The following is a 16,682-nucleotide window of genomic DNA, read 5'->3' as shown; positions in this document are numbered from 1 at the left end:
CTGAAGCTTGGTTTGCAAGATTTTCCTTGTGAAAGCTACTTCAACTGAAGTAGCTTGGTCCAAATAGAAGTATCAGACCTCATGCCCCGAAACCTGGGATGCACCGAGCATGCTCCGTTGCATGCTGCCAGCATCCTGCAGTTGAAATGCCGCCAGCAAACACCAGTCACGGAATTGCTGCAGCAAGTCAGACGCAAGGAAACTCATGGATCTGCACTGGTTGACTTTGACTGATTTGGCTTCCAGAGCCATGTTAGTGCAGCAAACAGGAGAAAGAGGTCATCAAGGTACAGGCACCCACCACGTCCCTGGACACTAGGAAAGGCACAGACCTGAATTTGCCTGAATCCTGCCTCTCTCCCCAGCAAGGGACCTCTTTAACCCATCCAAACCCCTGCAGGATTGATCTTCAGTGGGAAGGGGCTGCCCTCAACATTTCCCTCTCCGTACCTGCTGGTTTGTCCTTTGGAAAGCAAAAGGTGCGGGGTTTCGTGCAGAGGGAGACCTCGTACTGAACAACACAGAGGGCAAGGAGCCCACTTGGGTGTCGATGTGCAATAAAGTGCCCACAGGACAGTGCTGTGGGGAAATCTCATACTTCTTCTGCAAACTCAGCACAACCAGGTGACCTTCAAGCAGGGCAGTGAGCAGGGCAGCGAGCAGGAGGAACAGAGGTCCACGTGCAGCTGCAGGGCCACGGTCTCACCCGGGTGACCGATGCTGTGGGATAGCTCACAAGCCTGAAGTGCTGCTGTGGATGGACGCAGCCTCTTCACGAAGGAGAAGCTGGACAGTCAGGACAAAGATTTAGAGCACATCAGGATCACACAGGGCACTGGCCAGGGGTGGGCGAGGAGCCAGCTGGCAGCTTACAGGCCAGCACAGGTGACCGTGTGGTGGGCGTCCACTGCAGACCACCGGCCTGGAAGTACCTAAGGAAAAGCCCTCTGCTGGCAAGCCCTGGTCCTCTCTGGGGACTCCAACATATAATATAGTGGTGTGACAAAACACAGCAGGAGGCATGCCAGGAGGTCTCTAATACTGACCTCATTTGGCTTAACAAGTGTGTTCCAGTTCCTCCCCTCCCCAGTTTACGCACAGTCAGGGTTTGGGGGGCATTTGGCTGTTGCTCTGTCGAGCACTTCCAGAGCAAGCGATACCAGCTCCCACCACCACGGCCCCTGCGGGATGCCGCAGTCAGCCCGCACAGGAAGCGCTGTCTGCACGCTTCATGCATCTCGCCGCTCAGCTTCTGGTTTTCCACTGACTTAAGTTAACACCACATTCAGCTCTTAGGTCCGTTTCCCTCCATTTCCCTCTTGAGCTTTATTTTCTTAATAAATACTCAAGCTGCAATCCACAGGCAACAATTCACCCCAATGCAACGACTGCTATGCAAGTCAAACATTCAAAAGCCACAGACATTCATTCTCCAGCTGAAGCACATGAATTATCCAAAAGGCACACTTTTTATGAAGTAGCTGACATTCCAACTTCATCTCTTTCTGCTGCAATCTACAATGCTAAAAACACCACAAAACTCAGTTTTCCTTCTGAGACTACCTGGCTGTGTTTATGATGTGAACAAGAACACTGCGCTTTAGGGGTAAAGGGAGGGTGGGACATACTGGGAATGTGAGTTTTTCCAGTAGAACTCAAGAGAAACAATCTGTTGGGCACCATTCAGAAAATAAGACCCCAATTTGCGACAGAAAATTTGCAACAAAGAACTGCCAGTGGATCTGTTAGTTCATAGAGCTGCTCCCCTGTATTTGAGGAAAGCAAAAGGTTCAGTCTTCTACAACCATGTTCACCAAGAAGCCAGAAGACTGGTTTGTGGGTGACACATTCAGCAAAAGCAGGAGCACACGGTGGATTTTCCCTGCTTCCCTACTTAGGGCCCACAACAGTATTATTCAGAGAGTACTTTGACCATGATAAAACAAAACTACTTTCATCAAAATTATGAGACCAAGAAATAGGGAAAAAAGTCACCAGCATCTTTTCCATTACATTTTAAGCAATAAGTTACTAAAAAAGCTGTTTCAATGGTCAAGACAAACAGACACGATGGTGTCAATGGCAACAGCAGCGGCCCCAGCCTGGTCCGGCCCTGCCCACCAGCAAAGCCCTCGGTGAGAATGTCGTACCACCAGCACTGGAGGCACAGTTTTCTCCTGCTTCCCTCCACGCTACCAGCTTTCCCCTCATTTGGGACAAATACCAAATTCCAGCCTGGGCCAGTTGCGAGTGCTGAAAGAACAGAACCAGTGCAGTGCATCACCCTACGGTCACATTACCAGAGGTAACAAAACAAAACTTTGGGGGATTTTGCCAGGATAGAGAAGCATAATTAAAAATGCATCTATGTAATGGCATTAAAAAATGCCATTACATAGATGAGCCTTCTCCTGGACTCTGAGCACAGAACCAGACTGTTGTGTCACAAGTAAGAGTCTCCAGACTCCCAACAACCAAGCAAGCTGTGTGGCATTCCCCCATCACACATCCCTCTCCCAGAACAACTGGGTGTTACATGATGTGGATTCTTCCAGCAACTTGAAGATATCAAGCAATTTCTGACAAACACCATGGTATTTCATTTTTATTTTGCACTGTCTTCATAGATATAGCATGTTATAAATACAACATTTGTAAAAACTCATCAGCTGAAACAGCATCTTGTTTTGAAAGTGCATGTCAAACACATAATTCTGACTTTTTCACATTTTTGTGCAACTGATCAGTAACATTGGATCTAATACAACCAGTGCTTTTAGGTCAGGGGGGGTGGGGTGAACAGCAGAATGTATTCTTCCAGGCATGAATTTTCCAAAAAGATTCTGTTAAAAAAACATGCTGCATTGGTATCTGGTTAATATACAGAGGGATGTACATATGTATATATATTTATAGGCTCGCAGATAGAGCAAAGAACTCTAAGACCACATTAAGATGAAGGTGATCCAATGACCCAGCTGGTATAGTTAGCAAAATCTGTCAAGAAAAAAAAAGGTGATTTGTTCTCCAGCACCAGAACCACAATGAAGAGCAACACTTCAAAGCATTATTGACCTGACAGTAGGTTGCACATTTCTTTCCCTTAGTGATCAGATTTTTAACTCATAACCATGTTATAAACATAAAGGCACAATTAATGGAGGAAGAGAAGCAGCAATCATTGTACCTTCACAGAGGTGTATGGGTTGGGACTGCAGGACCTTGGGCCACCTCAAATAGACCAGTAATAAAAGGGACATTAGACAACTTCCCTTCTGCTTTCCCTGAACAAAAGCATCTCCTGTTATCAGACAAGGCAACAAAACCAGTGATCATTCAGCAGAAACAACAGATTTACAGGCTCAGGGTTCATGCTTTGGCAACAGAATTTTAACAACCAAATTTAATACAAGAAAAATACCTTTTCACAGTGTCATCTAAAATCCTGTCATGTCATGCCTGGCTAGGAAGAAAAGAATAAGCTTAAGTGGGGGGTGTCCACTTGTTAAATCAGTATTTCCTAAACAACCATACTTCCAGAGTTAGGAATCCTGTCCAACATGAACATTAACTGACTGTTCCCTGCCCAGGCACTGGAGATCCTGAAAAATCTGTCTCTGGATTTAAATCACCTGATTTAAAAAGAACTTGGCTAGAAGTTAACTTGCATTTAATCAAGCAATATGGATGCAGACTCACTAATACTTAGAAAATAGGGAAAAGCAGAGTTCTTATTTCAGTTTGTTTACAGAAGTGGGAGAAGATTGTAGGCATGCCTTTCAACTACAGATTTCTGTGGGATAGCAAAAATAAGTCAAAATTTAAAATGCTATCTTTCCAAATACAGGGATTTCACAAGTCTCCAGACACACACATAAGATTCAGAGGTATCCTGGTTAAGAAAGCCAAAACCTCTTTCATACCACAAGCCTCCACTCACTTTAAACTGGCCTGAGTAATGACACATTGGAAAATAGAAAGGCACAAAGCAAAAACTTATGCTACAGGATGAGCTTTGCCATCTAATGATTTGTACAGCTGTCCTCAGGTACCCTGCTCTCAGGTGTGTGCCATGCAGAGGAAGGTATCGAAGCATTTCCAATCAACAAAAACTAAGCAATTCCACAGGCCTACAAATCAAAAGAAAAGAAACAAAACATTAAAGAGAGAAAAACTTGCCAGTGTGCAGTTCCCATTCATACTTCTGACAAAGTGGAACTCTACAGGTAAAAATTACTTGTGCAACAACATTATGTATGTAAACCAGAGTAAATCAACATTGCATGATGATTCTGCGAGCTCAGTGCTGCTATCGGATGCTGTCCAAATAATGCACTTCTGGGTACAGGGTGTTAATAAGGAGAGCCAAGAGATTATTGCCATCTTGTAGACAGTGTTCTGGATGCTTGATGAACTGAGAAGCCTGGCAGAGCTGCTCTTGATAATCCATATACTGTTTGTTTGATGCCATAGACTCAAGAGTGTTCAGCGCCTATAGATACAAGGGAAAATTGTTAGCTGTGTGAGCTTTGGTCCATAGCAAAACAGCACGTGAGCACAATTCCACTAGAAGACCCTTATCTACTAGAAAACCCAAAGTATTTGGAACATAAAATTTGTAAAAAAGAATCACATAAGTGTTTCAAGTCAGCTCTTATTTTTCAAGCTGTTTACTCCCCAAGATTAACATACCAACTGTTATAGGAAAGCTTGCTAGGATTCTGTAACCCAAATATAATCAAATATTTACTTCATGAACTCAAGGAAATTACACCGAACTACAAACTGCAACACTTATGTTATAAAGCCCTGTTTTATCACTGAAAAGCAGTGTAATCACTGCAGCACTGTTTTTTACTCTTTGTTTTAAATTCCTCCTACCTGCCATGTTCCAAAGTTTCTGAACTCGGGGTTTACAGAGAAATTCACCTGCACCTTTTCAGTGTGTAAGTTAGAAACTGATGCCTTCACATTAATACAAAACTCTGTATAATTAGGTGAGGGCTCAGACACAGAGTCCTGCTACCAGAGTTCAGCAAATTCTTATCATCACCTGGTCTGTGCTGCACCTGCCCTTGTCTCTGGCAAATTCCAAGATGGTGTTTCAATATATAGCAAAATAGTACACAAGGCTGTGATACACCCCCTTCCCTGAGGAAACAAATGAGAACAACAAGCTATTTCTGAAAAATCAGAGCTCAAGAGCCAGGTGTAAAGCAGTAGCAAAAAAAAAAAACAGATTGAGGGTATTTAGAGCTGAATAAAACCAACAAGCTGAGAGATGGATTTAGCTTGAAGAAATGCTTCCAGTGACTCTTAGAAGCTTCACGCCACAGGCTGAGCCAGCACGGAAAGAGGGCATGTCAAGAAGCCAGCAGCTGGCGCACACACTACCTGCTGGGCCTTCTGCGACAGCTTTGGCTCTGACCCTGCTCGCAGGCGGACTTGACTCTCTGCAGGAATCTGCACCAAGAGGAAGGCAGACAAACTGCGGGCAACCACCCGGAACCTTGCATAGGGAAAAAGACAAGAGAAAGAAAGTGATAGCAAACTTGCAAGTCTTCAACAGCAGATGAACTGGAAGTTCTCTCTCATGAGATTTCTCTTGCATGAGGAACATAGTAGAGGTTTTACAGGACCTTTTTCAATGCATTAGAAAAAATAAATCTCTTTCATATATACATAATACAATACCATACATGCTAGAGATAATACAATAAATACCATACATGTGAAATATTACATGTGTTCCAACCTTAGCTGAAGCCTTGAGGTCACATGTGAAATACTTCATTTCACAGCTTTTAAAAGATTCTTATCACCCTAATCAAAGGATGAGTTGCACAAGACTAAGGTTTCAGCGCAATTTCAACAGGATTGCATCCCAGAAAGTCTTATAAACAAAGTTATGTTTATATATGGTGCTGAATTTGTTCCATAAACATTTATGTGTTTTTTTCTGGGCATTCTTTCCACAGTGAACTTGATTTTAATACCTAACAACCAAATTTGGGGTCTCTCTTTACCTTCTAAAGCGAGTAACAAGCAAGCACATATTTCTTTGATCTTCTCTTAACATCTCTAACACTTGAAGGTTAAGATCAAAAAGGCAATGTGCGTGTGATCATACAAAATTCTTGTGAGGTCAGCTGGAAGAGTCTTCTACAGACCAGGTGGAAGTATCTTCCTCTAACAAACACTGCCCCTATAAACTTCACTGGAGACGGGACAATAAGCCAGAATCACAACTGTGTTTTCTTTCCTTTTCCACCACAAACTTTGGAGAAGTTCATATTCACTTCTTAACCAAATTAAACCATTTGCTACATTTTTTTCTGCGATGGCCCGAAGAACTTTACAGATCTGGAACAGCATGGATTCAGAACATCTTCTGACATTGCACTGTACAGTCTCGATCCAGACTGCAGCTTTTTTTAACATGATGACTAATTAACCACACCTTCAACCCTTACCTGGGTGACAAAGGAGACCTCCTGCCTAACCCAATAGCACCAAGTATTCCAGAAGTCAGTCTCTCTTCAGCCAGCTGATTCTGCCTGCCCTGGATGGACAACAGTGTCCGAATGACAGATTCAATCAGCACACTGTCATCTTGCTCCATCTGAATCAAGGATAACTGCATGGCTTTATGCCACCAAAGAAACAGCTTTGCCTCTTCTTTTGCTGAGCTTTAGGTAAGATTTAAAGAATAACAGAAATCAAAAAACAAGTCAGTCAGATGGCAAAGTTAAGGAGTTTGTATCTGTCCCCATTAGTCCCACAAAGAATTCAGATGGCTAAATAAAGACAGCTAATCCTACCATATAAGGATAGCATAACTACACTACTCCTCCAGTTATTATACTGCTGTAACTGCTGTTATGCACTTGATGAAGACATCAGCTAGGAAGTTTTAAGGGTCCATGAGAGGACAATGAACAACATTTCCTTTTCAGCTTTATAGCCAAGGATAAATGATATTGCAGCCATAAGCAGATTTTAACTTGTCTAAGACTCTATATAAAAGGAATAAAGCTTTATCTCTACTCTTTTTCCCCCCCTTTACTTAACAGCTAGCACTTCCTAAAGTGTTTTATTGGTGTTTCCACTACAATTTAGACTTTTAATATGTTCTTCTAGAAAAGGAAACCAAGTTTTTTGTTGAGCAAAGCACAAAGTGAAGTTCCCTCTATGATATTTTTAATCTTTCTCCAAACACTCCGCAGTTTTAAGCCAACAAGCTCAGATTTTCCACATAAAGCATCAGCATGAGTTTCCTGCATCACACTATCCTCACATTACTCTGCCCAGTTACTTCCCATCCCAGGCACTCTCAGGTTTGATGTTTAGAGCAAGGTTTAATTTGCTGTGTATGGTGGCTTTGCTCCTTTCACACTTAGGCAACCAAATTGCTATGGTATCTACAACAGTGAAAGTATTCTTTTATATTCCCACTGTTTCTTGAAATTCAATTTCCCCAAAATATTCTTTCATGGTAAATGTGAACATTGTTAACATGAATATGGAAAAAACATTCACCACCCTTGATAAATTCTGGCAATTTCAGCAGCAGTTGTAAATACAGTTGCTACATACTTTAAATACAAAGTATCACCATTTTAACACCAAAGTTTCCCACCCCCTCCACCCAGAACATTAACCTAAGCTGTTTTAAGCCATACATGCCCCTAAATCTGGGCAAGCCCCCAGATCCACTGAGTTTGGAGCTGCTGAACAGTCCCCATTGAGCCGCTGTGAACACCAGGTCTCTCAGCGTGGTAAACTGAGCATTTAGCACACAATTCACCCCACACAGTGGATGAACGATGGACCACGTATCTATAGGATGATGTACTTATTTTTACCTAAAAGTTGGGAAACATCCAAGGACCCTTATTGCTAACATGACGGATGTACTAATTGCTAAGTCCCTGGATCTGTCACCTTTAAAAAGGCTATCTGGTCCTAAGTTCCTGTTGTTTATACAACGTGGCAAAGACAAGGACTCAAATCACGGTCACTAGTTTAGTGAGATATGTAAATGAGTTCCTGGAATTGAAATTAATATGTAAACGATCTCCTGGAAAATTAATGAATAGGTCTGAGTTGCTTGTGTAAAGAGTGGACTGAAAAGTCCCCTCTGTGTGCATGACGCTGGCGGAGCGATCCCCCATGCACCCAGCGCTGCCGAATAGATAACCTCCGCTCACTCGAATATTGCTGACTGATTCTTTAAATCACGGATGTTCTGGAAAGTGGAACCCATAGGGATTTAGGGTTCGATTACAGTAATTTTTAACTGAGCACAGACCCAGGCTGCCTTTGAAATCAAGCTTCTCTGACTGAAAACTGACCAAAATTGCACCAGAAGTGTTCAAGTGAAATTCCTTCTGTTTAACCAACAATTATTGTTGGCACTGCAGTTGGGCAGACTCTGTAACAGTGGATGCAGAAGGATAGGCCATTTTATCCAGTAGCCTGGTGAAATTAACCTAATTAACCTGGCCGCCTAATTGTACTGGCTATACAACTATAGCCTTATTTAGAAGTCAAGGCATATTCAGAAGCCTTGAGTTTCGTACCTTGGGTACACTTGCTCCAGCCATTTGCTGATGGTCAGCAGGACTTTCATTTCATTGGTAAGAGTCTGGTCAGTGTTTAGGCACTGCAGCAGGTAGACATACAGGGTCAAGTAGCTTCCTAAAGACAGACAGTCCTGCAGAAATTCTTCCATGGTTAGCTCAGGAACTTGGAGGGAGGCGAGTATAGGGCCCCAGCCTAAAACCTGTTGGTGAGGACAGTCTAGAAAGAAAACAAAACGACAGAACAAAGCATCTGAGAAAGCAGCACTTACTAAAACCTAAGAACTAGAACTACTTAACTGTGGTCCTATAAGTTACAGGATTTGGGCTGGTTTAGCTGTTTTCCAGGTAATTAGTTTGGCATACAATTCTGCTGGAAAGTAAAAAAGAAAAAACCCACACAACTCCACGATCATAGGGTACCTCCCTGAGGTCAAGGTGAGATATTTTCCCAGCATTCAGTCAAGATTAAATTTGAAAATTTTAGCAATTGAATTTTAAATATTTCCTTCACACCTGATCACACAGAATGTGGAAGAAATCAAAATGTGGCTCCACAAGGATTATGTAAACAGAAACAAAAACCCCAAAAAACACCCCACCACAGAATTCCAGAGTTTCACCAGTTAAGAGGGCTTTTTTAAGTTAGCCTACAGACCACTACACGAGGGGACTAATAGTTGTTTTGCTCTCTTGGGATGATTCTTTTTTTAAAAAGTCCTCCCCTTCAGCTGGAAAAATGGCAACCATTACAGAAAGCAGATTAGTTTTCACAGAGACAGGTATAGCTCTTGAGAAAATACAGTGAGAGCAGTTGAAAAACCCAAACCACAATAGCCCAGCTTTTCTACATCTAGTTACTGCAGCACATGTGTGACAGTTGGAAGGCATCAGATAGATAGCTCTGATGACAGAAACCAGGTTAAAACCACGTTCCAGCACTGGGCAGCGTGCATCTATAAGGATTCCAGTCCATTTGTATTTAATGGGCATCCACGACTGATCAAAGTTTTTGAGACAAGCATCATCAGAAGACAGGCTCCTACCGTCATTGAAGTAGGCAGTGATACAGGCTTCGGTTGTCTCTGCCATGTGTTGCACAGAGGCCAGGCTCTGACACGCCGCTGTGAGAAGCGGCATGGCTAGCAACCCATGCATTTTACTGTCTATCCACTTCCTTAAGCTCCCCCGTAGCGACTCAGCTGTTGTAACGCTAGAATTGTTCATCATCATCAGCGCTTCTGTAAAGAGGCTGCTGAGGGCCATATGACGTGTTTGTAGATCCATATCTGAAAGTTAGAAATAAAAGAGCCATTTCAGTAAATGGACACTAGAACACAAATTCAGCTTCACCACTAAACACTTTCTGCAGATACTGGGAAAAGCCCCTCGCTCATTACACACCTCAGCTCCTTGTCTATACTTACTGCAGCAAGACACCTGCTCCTTGCAGTCACTTCCCTTGATGAGACAGATCATCACTCATTGAACACAGAGACAGCTCATAAGACTGTACAGCAGAGTACTGGAGCCCATCTTTCACCTAGGGTCTTTTACCATGACTACAGTGCACATAAATTGAATGATAAAGCATGTTTAGTCTCCAAGAAAATGTGAGTATTAAAACACAGTCTAAAGCACAACTTAGAGTGAAACAATGTCCTGGTTTCAGCTGTGACGGAGTTTGTTTTCTTCTTAATAGCTGGTACAACGCTGTGATTTGGATTTAGCATAAGAACAATGTTGATAACACACTGATTTTGACTGCTGCCAAGCGATGCTCATCCTAAGTCCGGGGCTTTTCAGTTTCCCACGCTCTGCCAGTGAAGGGCACAAGAGGTCGGGAGGGGCACAGCCAGGAGAGCTGACCCACACTAGCCAAACTGGTATTCCATACCACAGGATGTGATGTTCAGCGTATAAACTGGGGGGAGTTCACCAGGGGGCTGACGGCTGCTTGGGGACTGGCTGGGCACCGGTCAGTGGGTGGTCAGCAACTGTACTGTACATCACTTGTCTGTCTGGTTTTATTCCTCTCTCCTTCTCTCTCCATTTCATTACTACCATTATATTTTATTTTGTTTCAATTATTACATTGCTCTTATCTCAATCCATGAGGAGCTTTACCTTTTTCCAATTCTCCTCTCCATCCCACTGCAGGGGAAGGAGGGGAGTGAGCAAGCAGCTGCGTGGTAGTTAGTTGCCAGCTGGGGTTAAACCATGACAACCAACCAGTGATGATGATTCAATCTGAAATATGACCGAGATGAGCCCTGAAATGCCAATGCCTCCACACATTTCCAGGATTCTCAATTTCCTGCTACTCTCAGTGTTCAGCCCCAGAAAATTTTTTTGAAACCATCTCTTGGCATTGCCTGAACACGTTATCATGGGCCATCTGTAACAGTATCCTCTAAGCACAAACATCTCCTGCACTTGGCTCTCCAAGGTTTGACTACACAGTAGACCTTTGCACATATTGGTGGAAAAAGGCACTATTGTTCTAAGTTTTTCAAGCAACATCAGGCATTGTAAGCAGAAAAGTTTCAACTGGTTATGAAAAAGTTGCACAAAAAGAGAGATTAATCACTAGAAAAATATCGCCCTAAGAGGTTAAGACCTCCAGATCTGCCAGATATTTGGAAGCTCACTGGACAAGGCCCTGAACAACTTCATTTAACTTTGAAGCTAGCCCTGGCTTGAGGAGGAGGTTGGACTATACACCCCCAAAGGTCACTTCCAAACCGAGCTATTCTGTCTGTATCTACCTACAAAAGGAAAACTTAAAAAAAATTAATATAAAAAAAGCAGCCAAATAAAGTTCCCAAAGTCACCTGTCATGGCACAGCTCTTCAGTAAGGTAAATGTCTCTTACCACAGATTAACCAAGAAAGATGATGCCAGGTAGTTAACTGACTTCCCTACTGTCACAACTAGTTTTACAGCCAAGTCTCACTCAGAACCAAGAACCACAGAACAGTCAGGGTTGGAAGGGACCCCTGGAGATAATCTAGTTCAATCCCCTGCTAAAGCAGGGTCACCTACAGCAGGCTGCACAGAGTCGTGTTCAGGCAGGTTTTGGATGTCTCCAGAGCAGGAGACCCCACAGCCCCTCTGGGCAGCCTGTGCCAGGGCTCTGCCACCCTCAAGGCGAAGAACTTTGCCCTCACATTCAGACGGAACTGCCTGTGCTGCAGTTTGTGCCCGTTGCCCCTTGTCCTGTCGCTGGGCACCACTGGAAAGAGCCTGGCCCCGTCCTCCTGGCACTTGCCTTTGTAGACGTTGTACACTCCATAGGCTGCAGACCATCGAGCGGGACCACCACCAGACACCTGACAAACCAGAGCCCACCAGATCCCCTGGGATAACCTCTGGCACAGTGCCCACATGAGAAATCCAGCTTTCTCCTCTCTAGCTGTTGTCAACAGAAGGCGATGCCCTGGAAGCTCTTCAAAAAACTCCTGCCAGCCTGCTCCAAAACCTCACAGAGAAGCTAAACCCGATACGTACCACCACTTCCCTGCCACTCTGCATCAGTGATCCTCCTGCACTCCACAGCCTGGTCAAGCAACACAGAACATGCTCTCTTTCAGCCCTTTAGCACATACAGGTGTGCAGGGGGGTTTATGAAACAGAGCTGCTCCTCTCTACTGGAGCCCCTGTCTCCTCCACAATTTCTCAGCTACAAGGAGTGTCAGCAGCAGTAGGTATGCCTTCACTTCCCTTCAAGTCAAAGAGCTTTACTGACCACGGTGCTGTCCTGTAGAGCTTCCCCAAGTAGCAAAACTACTGAGAGGCAGTTACCACTCTCACAGATTTCCAGACACTTTCTCTTCGCTCTCACGAGCACACCTGTGTGGGTCACGGACAGGAAGAGACATGACTCCTGCCAAACATCTCTGTCTAGTGCAGTGAGACGACTGACTTCACCTGAAGTTTTAGTTTGATAGAGGAAGCTCAGGATGGTACTGGTACTAAAAACAAAATCAATATAAATGCCGTGGGTGCGGACATACCATACTACTAGTGGAAGTCAACAGGATTCCCATACTTCAACAGAGCCAGTGTTCCCAACTGCACAATAGTTTAGAACCCTTTCTTAGAACCTGACCCCTGAGGACCAAGATAGTGTATTTGTCATCCTTCCCTTCAAAAAAGGATGCAAATGCCAAAGAAAATACAAAAAGATTAAAAAACTAGACAGCAAAAAAAAGAATCCCTCAAGCTCCTGTACAACAGTCAGTTTTACTCACAACACAATCCCTTTTTTTCCTGTTGGTTTAGCCACTCTTGACAGCTCTACAGGGTAACGTTCACATTTGTTCTGTGCCAATATACCACCTATATATACACACCAAAGCAACATGCCCTGCTGCCCATAACAGAGACTTAGTAATGCAAATAATTACAGTCACAGATGTTCAACAGTCCATGCAATAGAAAGGATCTTGACAGCTTTAAAGTGATTTACCACTTCTTAAACACAAACCTGGAGGATTAAAGATGACTACATCATCTAGCAACTTGGACATTTCTCGTTCCAAAACTGCAAGAGTAATCTTTCCACTCTGTTCTAAGGTGCTGAGAAACTGAACCACCTGGCGAATGTACGCTTGGCACTTCAGCGTTGCATCCTGTTAATCAAAATTAAAATCAGTTAGGGGAAAAAATAAAAATCACACCTAGAACTCTTCCCATACTCTGTAATATACAAAAGCAGAACATTGCAAATGACAAGAACAGTTCAGAGACACTGCAAAACCAGTTCAACTTACAAGGTGGATATGACTATCCGAAGATGCACCAAAGCCTGCTGAGATTTTCAGGAGCTTCACGATCAGTTCAGCTGCAGTATTCTTCCCAAGGATAACAGAGGGAGGGTAGTGACTGTTGCAGTAGCTGATGATGTTTTGATAAGATGAAATGCCCACAAGCTGCCAAGGAAGGGAGCTGGTCTGTCCCAGAAGATTTATGAGTGGTGATTCCTGGAGATTTAAAGACATCAGTCTAATTTCCACCTTCTCTGCTGTTTTAAATTAGTCAAAGTACTCAATACTGGAAGAAGGCCCAGACACCAAGATTTGAAGGTGACTGAGCAGAAACCCCACAGAAATAGGTGACCACTGGGAGGCCGGGCTGAAAAGTGACTCCTCATTCAAGCAGTGACTCAACACATGTATGTCATCTCTAGCATTCACATAACAGTACTCAATGGCTGCAGCAGCTCTAGCCAAGCACAAAAGCCAGCAAGAAATGTTAAAATTTGATGTGTAAACACCTAAAGGCAGCTAGAAAAAAATGGTGATCCTTTCAAGGTAAAGTCACTTAAAGGTTTAAGAAGGTATTGAAAAAGTTATTTTTAAAAATAAATTAGTACAAGTTCACAGTAGAGCCAAGGACAGAAGCTGGGTCCCTCAGTCCTCCATTTGGTGAATCACATGCCAACCTGAGGGACTACTCAAGTGCTCAGCCTCATAAATACCATCCTGAAGAGCAGAGTAGCCTACAGCACCCACCGCTTGCACAGGCAGTGCCACTATGCAGATGGAAAAGCCTCTCTGTCTACAAGCAGCAGAGTCTAGCCTCAGCTACCGCCACCCTCCTCTCACGGGTAAGTATACATCTGCAAAAAATACAAAAGCCCCCCTACCCTAGACACTGAGAAACACCAAACTTCATGTTACAGAATGAACAAATACTGGAATTGCGCTGATGGCCAACACAACCTAAAGACTATAAGGATCCAGAACTAACCCAAATTAAATGATATCAACAAGAATCTGACACTGGTGTATCAAGTAATTCTGAAGTTTCTCATGCACTGGAGCATAGGGCTGAGAAAGTTTGAGATTCAGGTCAAGGTGTCACAGGAGTGTTCCGGGAAGTAAAAAAGTGACTGCATGTTAAAATGCAGCTCAACACATTCCTGGAGGCTAGGAGGGAATTCCTGAGGCTGACTCACAAACAGGTAACTTTTGAAGCTTGTGAAGCTTCTGATAAGCAAATACATTCAGGTCAAAGCACGTGAACTCCAGTAATTTTCCTAAACTGGAATACAATGTTGATCAAAGGTTGCTGGTGGCATCTCTTGACACAGCATCTCATACTGTCTCAGAGGAAACTGAAAACAAAAGATGCTGCAAGTGGGAGAAAGCTGGCAGGCATGACATGGGAATTCTTCAAGATCACCCAGCCCCTCTGGAAGAGTCCTCCAGAAGCAATGGACTGTGCTAGATCATCCTAACACCTAGTGTTTCTCTTTTTTATTCCAACAATTTAGAAATACTGGAAGGCAACCATAAATGGGAAAAGTGCTGAGAAATCAGGGATGATCAAATTCCCCCTCAGAGCAAGGCAACAAGAAAACTCCATCTTTGAATCCTAGATTAAGTAATCTGTCCCCAGTAACTCATCAGAATTAGGCAGTGCCAAGCTGCTTAAAGACGTATCTGGTCTTCAAGATGTTGCTACATCATCGTGACTTGTCATCAACATCATATGGAGCTAAGAAGGGAGCATTTTATGGTAAGAAATAAATGTTTGCAACAGCAGTTCTGAGTAAGAACCAAACACCACTTAACTCCTGAGAAAACATGTTCAGGCAGACAAATATTTTCCTTTTTGACAGCTATGAAAATAAACTGCACTCAGATGAAGTACTGATCCTAACCTCACAGGGACTACTCCCATTGCTGAGTTGTGCTTAACACAACCAACCTGAAGTGCAACCAGTACCGAAGATCAAGCTGGAGAACACCACGAACATGCACAGCAAGACGGCAGAGCCAGGCGTAAGATTTTCGTGAATTATTCCTTACCATCCCTCCACGCTTTCACATTTGCCACTCAGAAAAAGTAGCAGAGATTTACGTGACTGGCCATGACGGAATGAATGTGACTCAGTGAGCCTCCCAATTCCTCTCACAGCACCGCAGGTGCTACAGGCATGAACGCCACAGCCAAAGCTGCTCCTGCACTCATGTCAGCAGATGGCCTGAATCAAACCAGACAGATGCTAGACACTCTTTTCACTGACATTATCAGAAAAAGCTTCACCGTAAGTTACACATAATATGTATATTTGTTCTTTCCAAAACCCAGAATGTCATTTTGTTACTCCAGGAAACTGTCTATATTTATTTGCTTACTCTTTACAACACTGATGGATCACAGCACCTACAGAAGCTTCTTGAAATGAAGAGCAGTTCTTTTTTCCACACAAGTTATACAAAATGCCTCACATAAGGAATTAAGTCTTGGCCATCTCTGGAATACTGTTTGTCATTTTACCCACGCAAAACACACTTCTGAGTTAGTCATTCTGCAAGTGAGAAGGAAGTCACATTCTGTGCCCTTGCTCGCAAAGGATTATTCTTCAAGACAATTGGTATGAAACTTCGTAAAAATTACCTCTTTGTCTGTCAGTTGTTCTTCCTTTGCCAACAGGACCATCATATACAGTAAACAGACAATCATGTTGCGAGTCTGAGGATGAGGGTTGGGATTCCAGGCATCAGACAGGACACTGACCCAGTTTATTTCACATAAAACATAACCCAAGAATAAGAAACAACTCTTGGGGCTGCCTCTTTCAATCTAGGAAGGAGAAAGGAAAAGAGACAAACAGATACAACAAAGATTCAAATACTTTCATCCTCTCCAGTTCCTTAGCCAATTATAAACCCACAGCAGCATTTTAGGTCAGAGTAGGCAGATGCTACTTCACCATCTTGTCCCCCACCGGAAGAGTTGCACATGCACCTTTTTAAGCCTCTCAAACAAGTACAGATACCAAGAAATAATATATTACAAACTCCTAGCTGCACAATTGCATCCATTTCTCTTCAAAGAGAAACTAGGAAACTCTAACCTGTTTAGAACTACCTGAAGAACTCATCTCAAGCAGCAAATCCTAGAGCATTTCCATACTTATATGTTGTCTCAAGACAACTTGGAATTGAGAACACCGTGACAATAGTAAAATACATTAACTCTAATGAAATACATAATATATATGTAATAAGTGAGGCATTCAAATAGAGCAATGACAGGTTACAAAGGCTGCCAGCTTTACAGCTCCCCACAACCTTGTCTAAAACT

The 16,682-nt window shown here is 43.2% G+C and overlaps 1 protein-coding gene across 1 annotated transcript in view; it reads right to left on the bottom strand.

Annotated features, from left to right (window-relative positions):
* Positions 1-2,592: 2,592 nt before the first annotated feature.
* Positions 2,593-16,682, bottom strand: part of EPG5 (ectopic P-granules 5 autophagy tethering factor) — a 60,580-nt gene continuing 46,490 nt past the window's right edge. Inside the window, exons 37-44 of the mRNA XM_080371825.1 lie at positions 15,993-16,178; positions 13,358-13,567; positions 13,072-13,216; positions 9,629-9,871; positions 8,583-8,802; positions 6,474-6,689; positions 5,395-5,509; positions 2,593-4,492 (exon numbers count right to left, since the gene is read on the bottom strand). Coding sequence (XP_080227951.1) covers positions 4,310-4,492; positions 5,395-5,509; positions 6,474-6,689; positions 8,583-8,802; positions 9,629-9,871; positions 13,072-13,216; positions 13,358-13,567; positions 15,993-16,178 — 1,518 coding nt within the window. The 3' untranslated portion in view covers positions 2,593-4,309. The remainder of the gene's footprint in view (positions 4,493-5,394; positions 5,510-6,473; positions 6,690-8,582; positions 8,803-9,628; positions 9,872-13,071; positions 13,217-13,357; positions 13,568-15,992; positions 16,179-16,682) is intronic.

This window comes from Falco punctatus, assembly GCF_963210335.1.
Source record: "Falco punctatus genome assembly, chromosome: Z".
In the NCBI taxonomy this organism is placed as follows: Eukaryota; Metazoa; Chordata; class Aves; order Falconiformes; family Falconidae; genus Falco; species Falco punctatus.
This window is presented reverse-complemented; position numbering and strand designations above follow the sequence as displayed.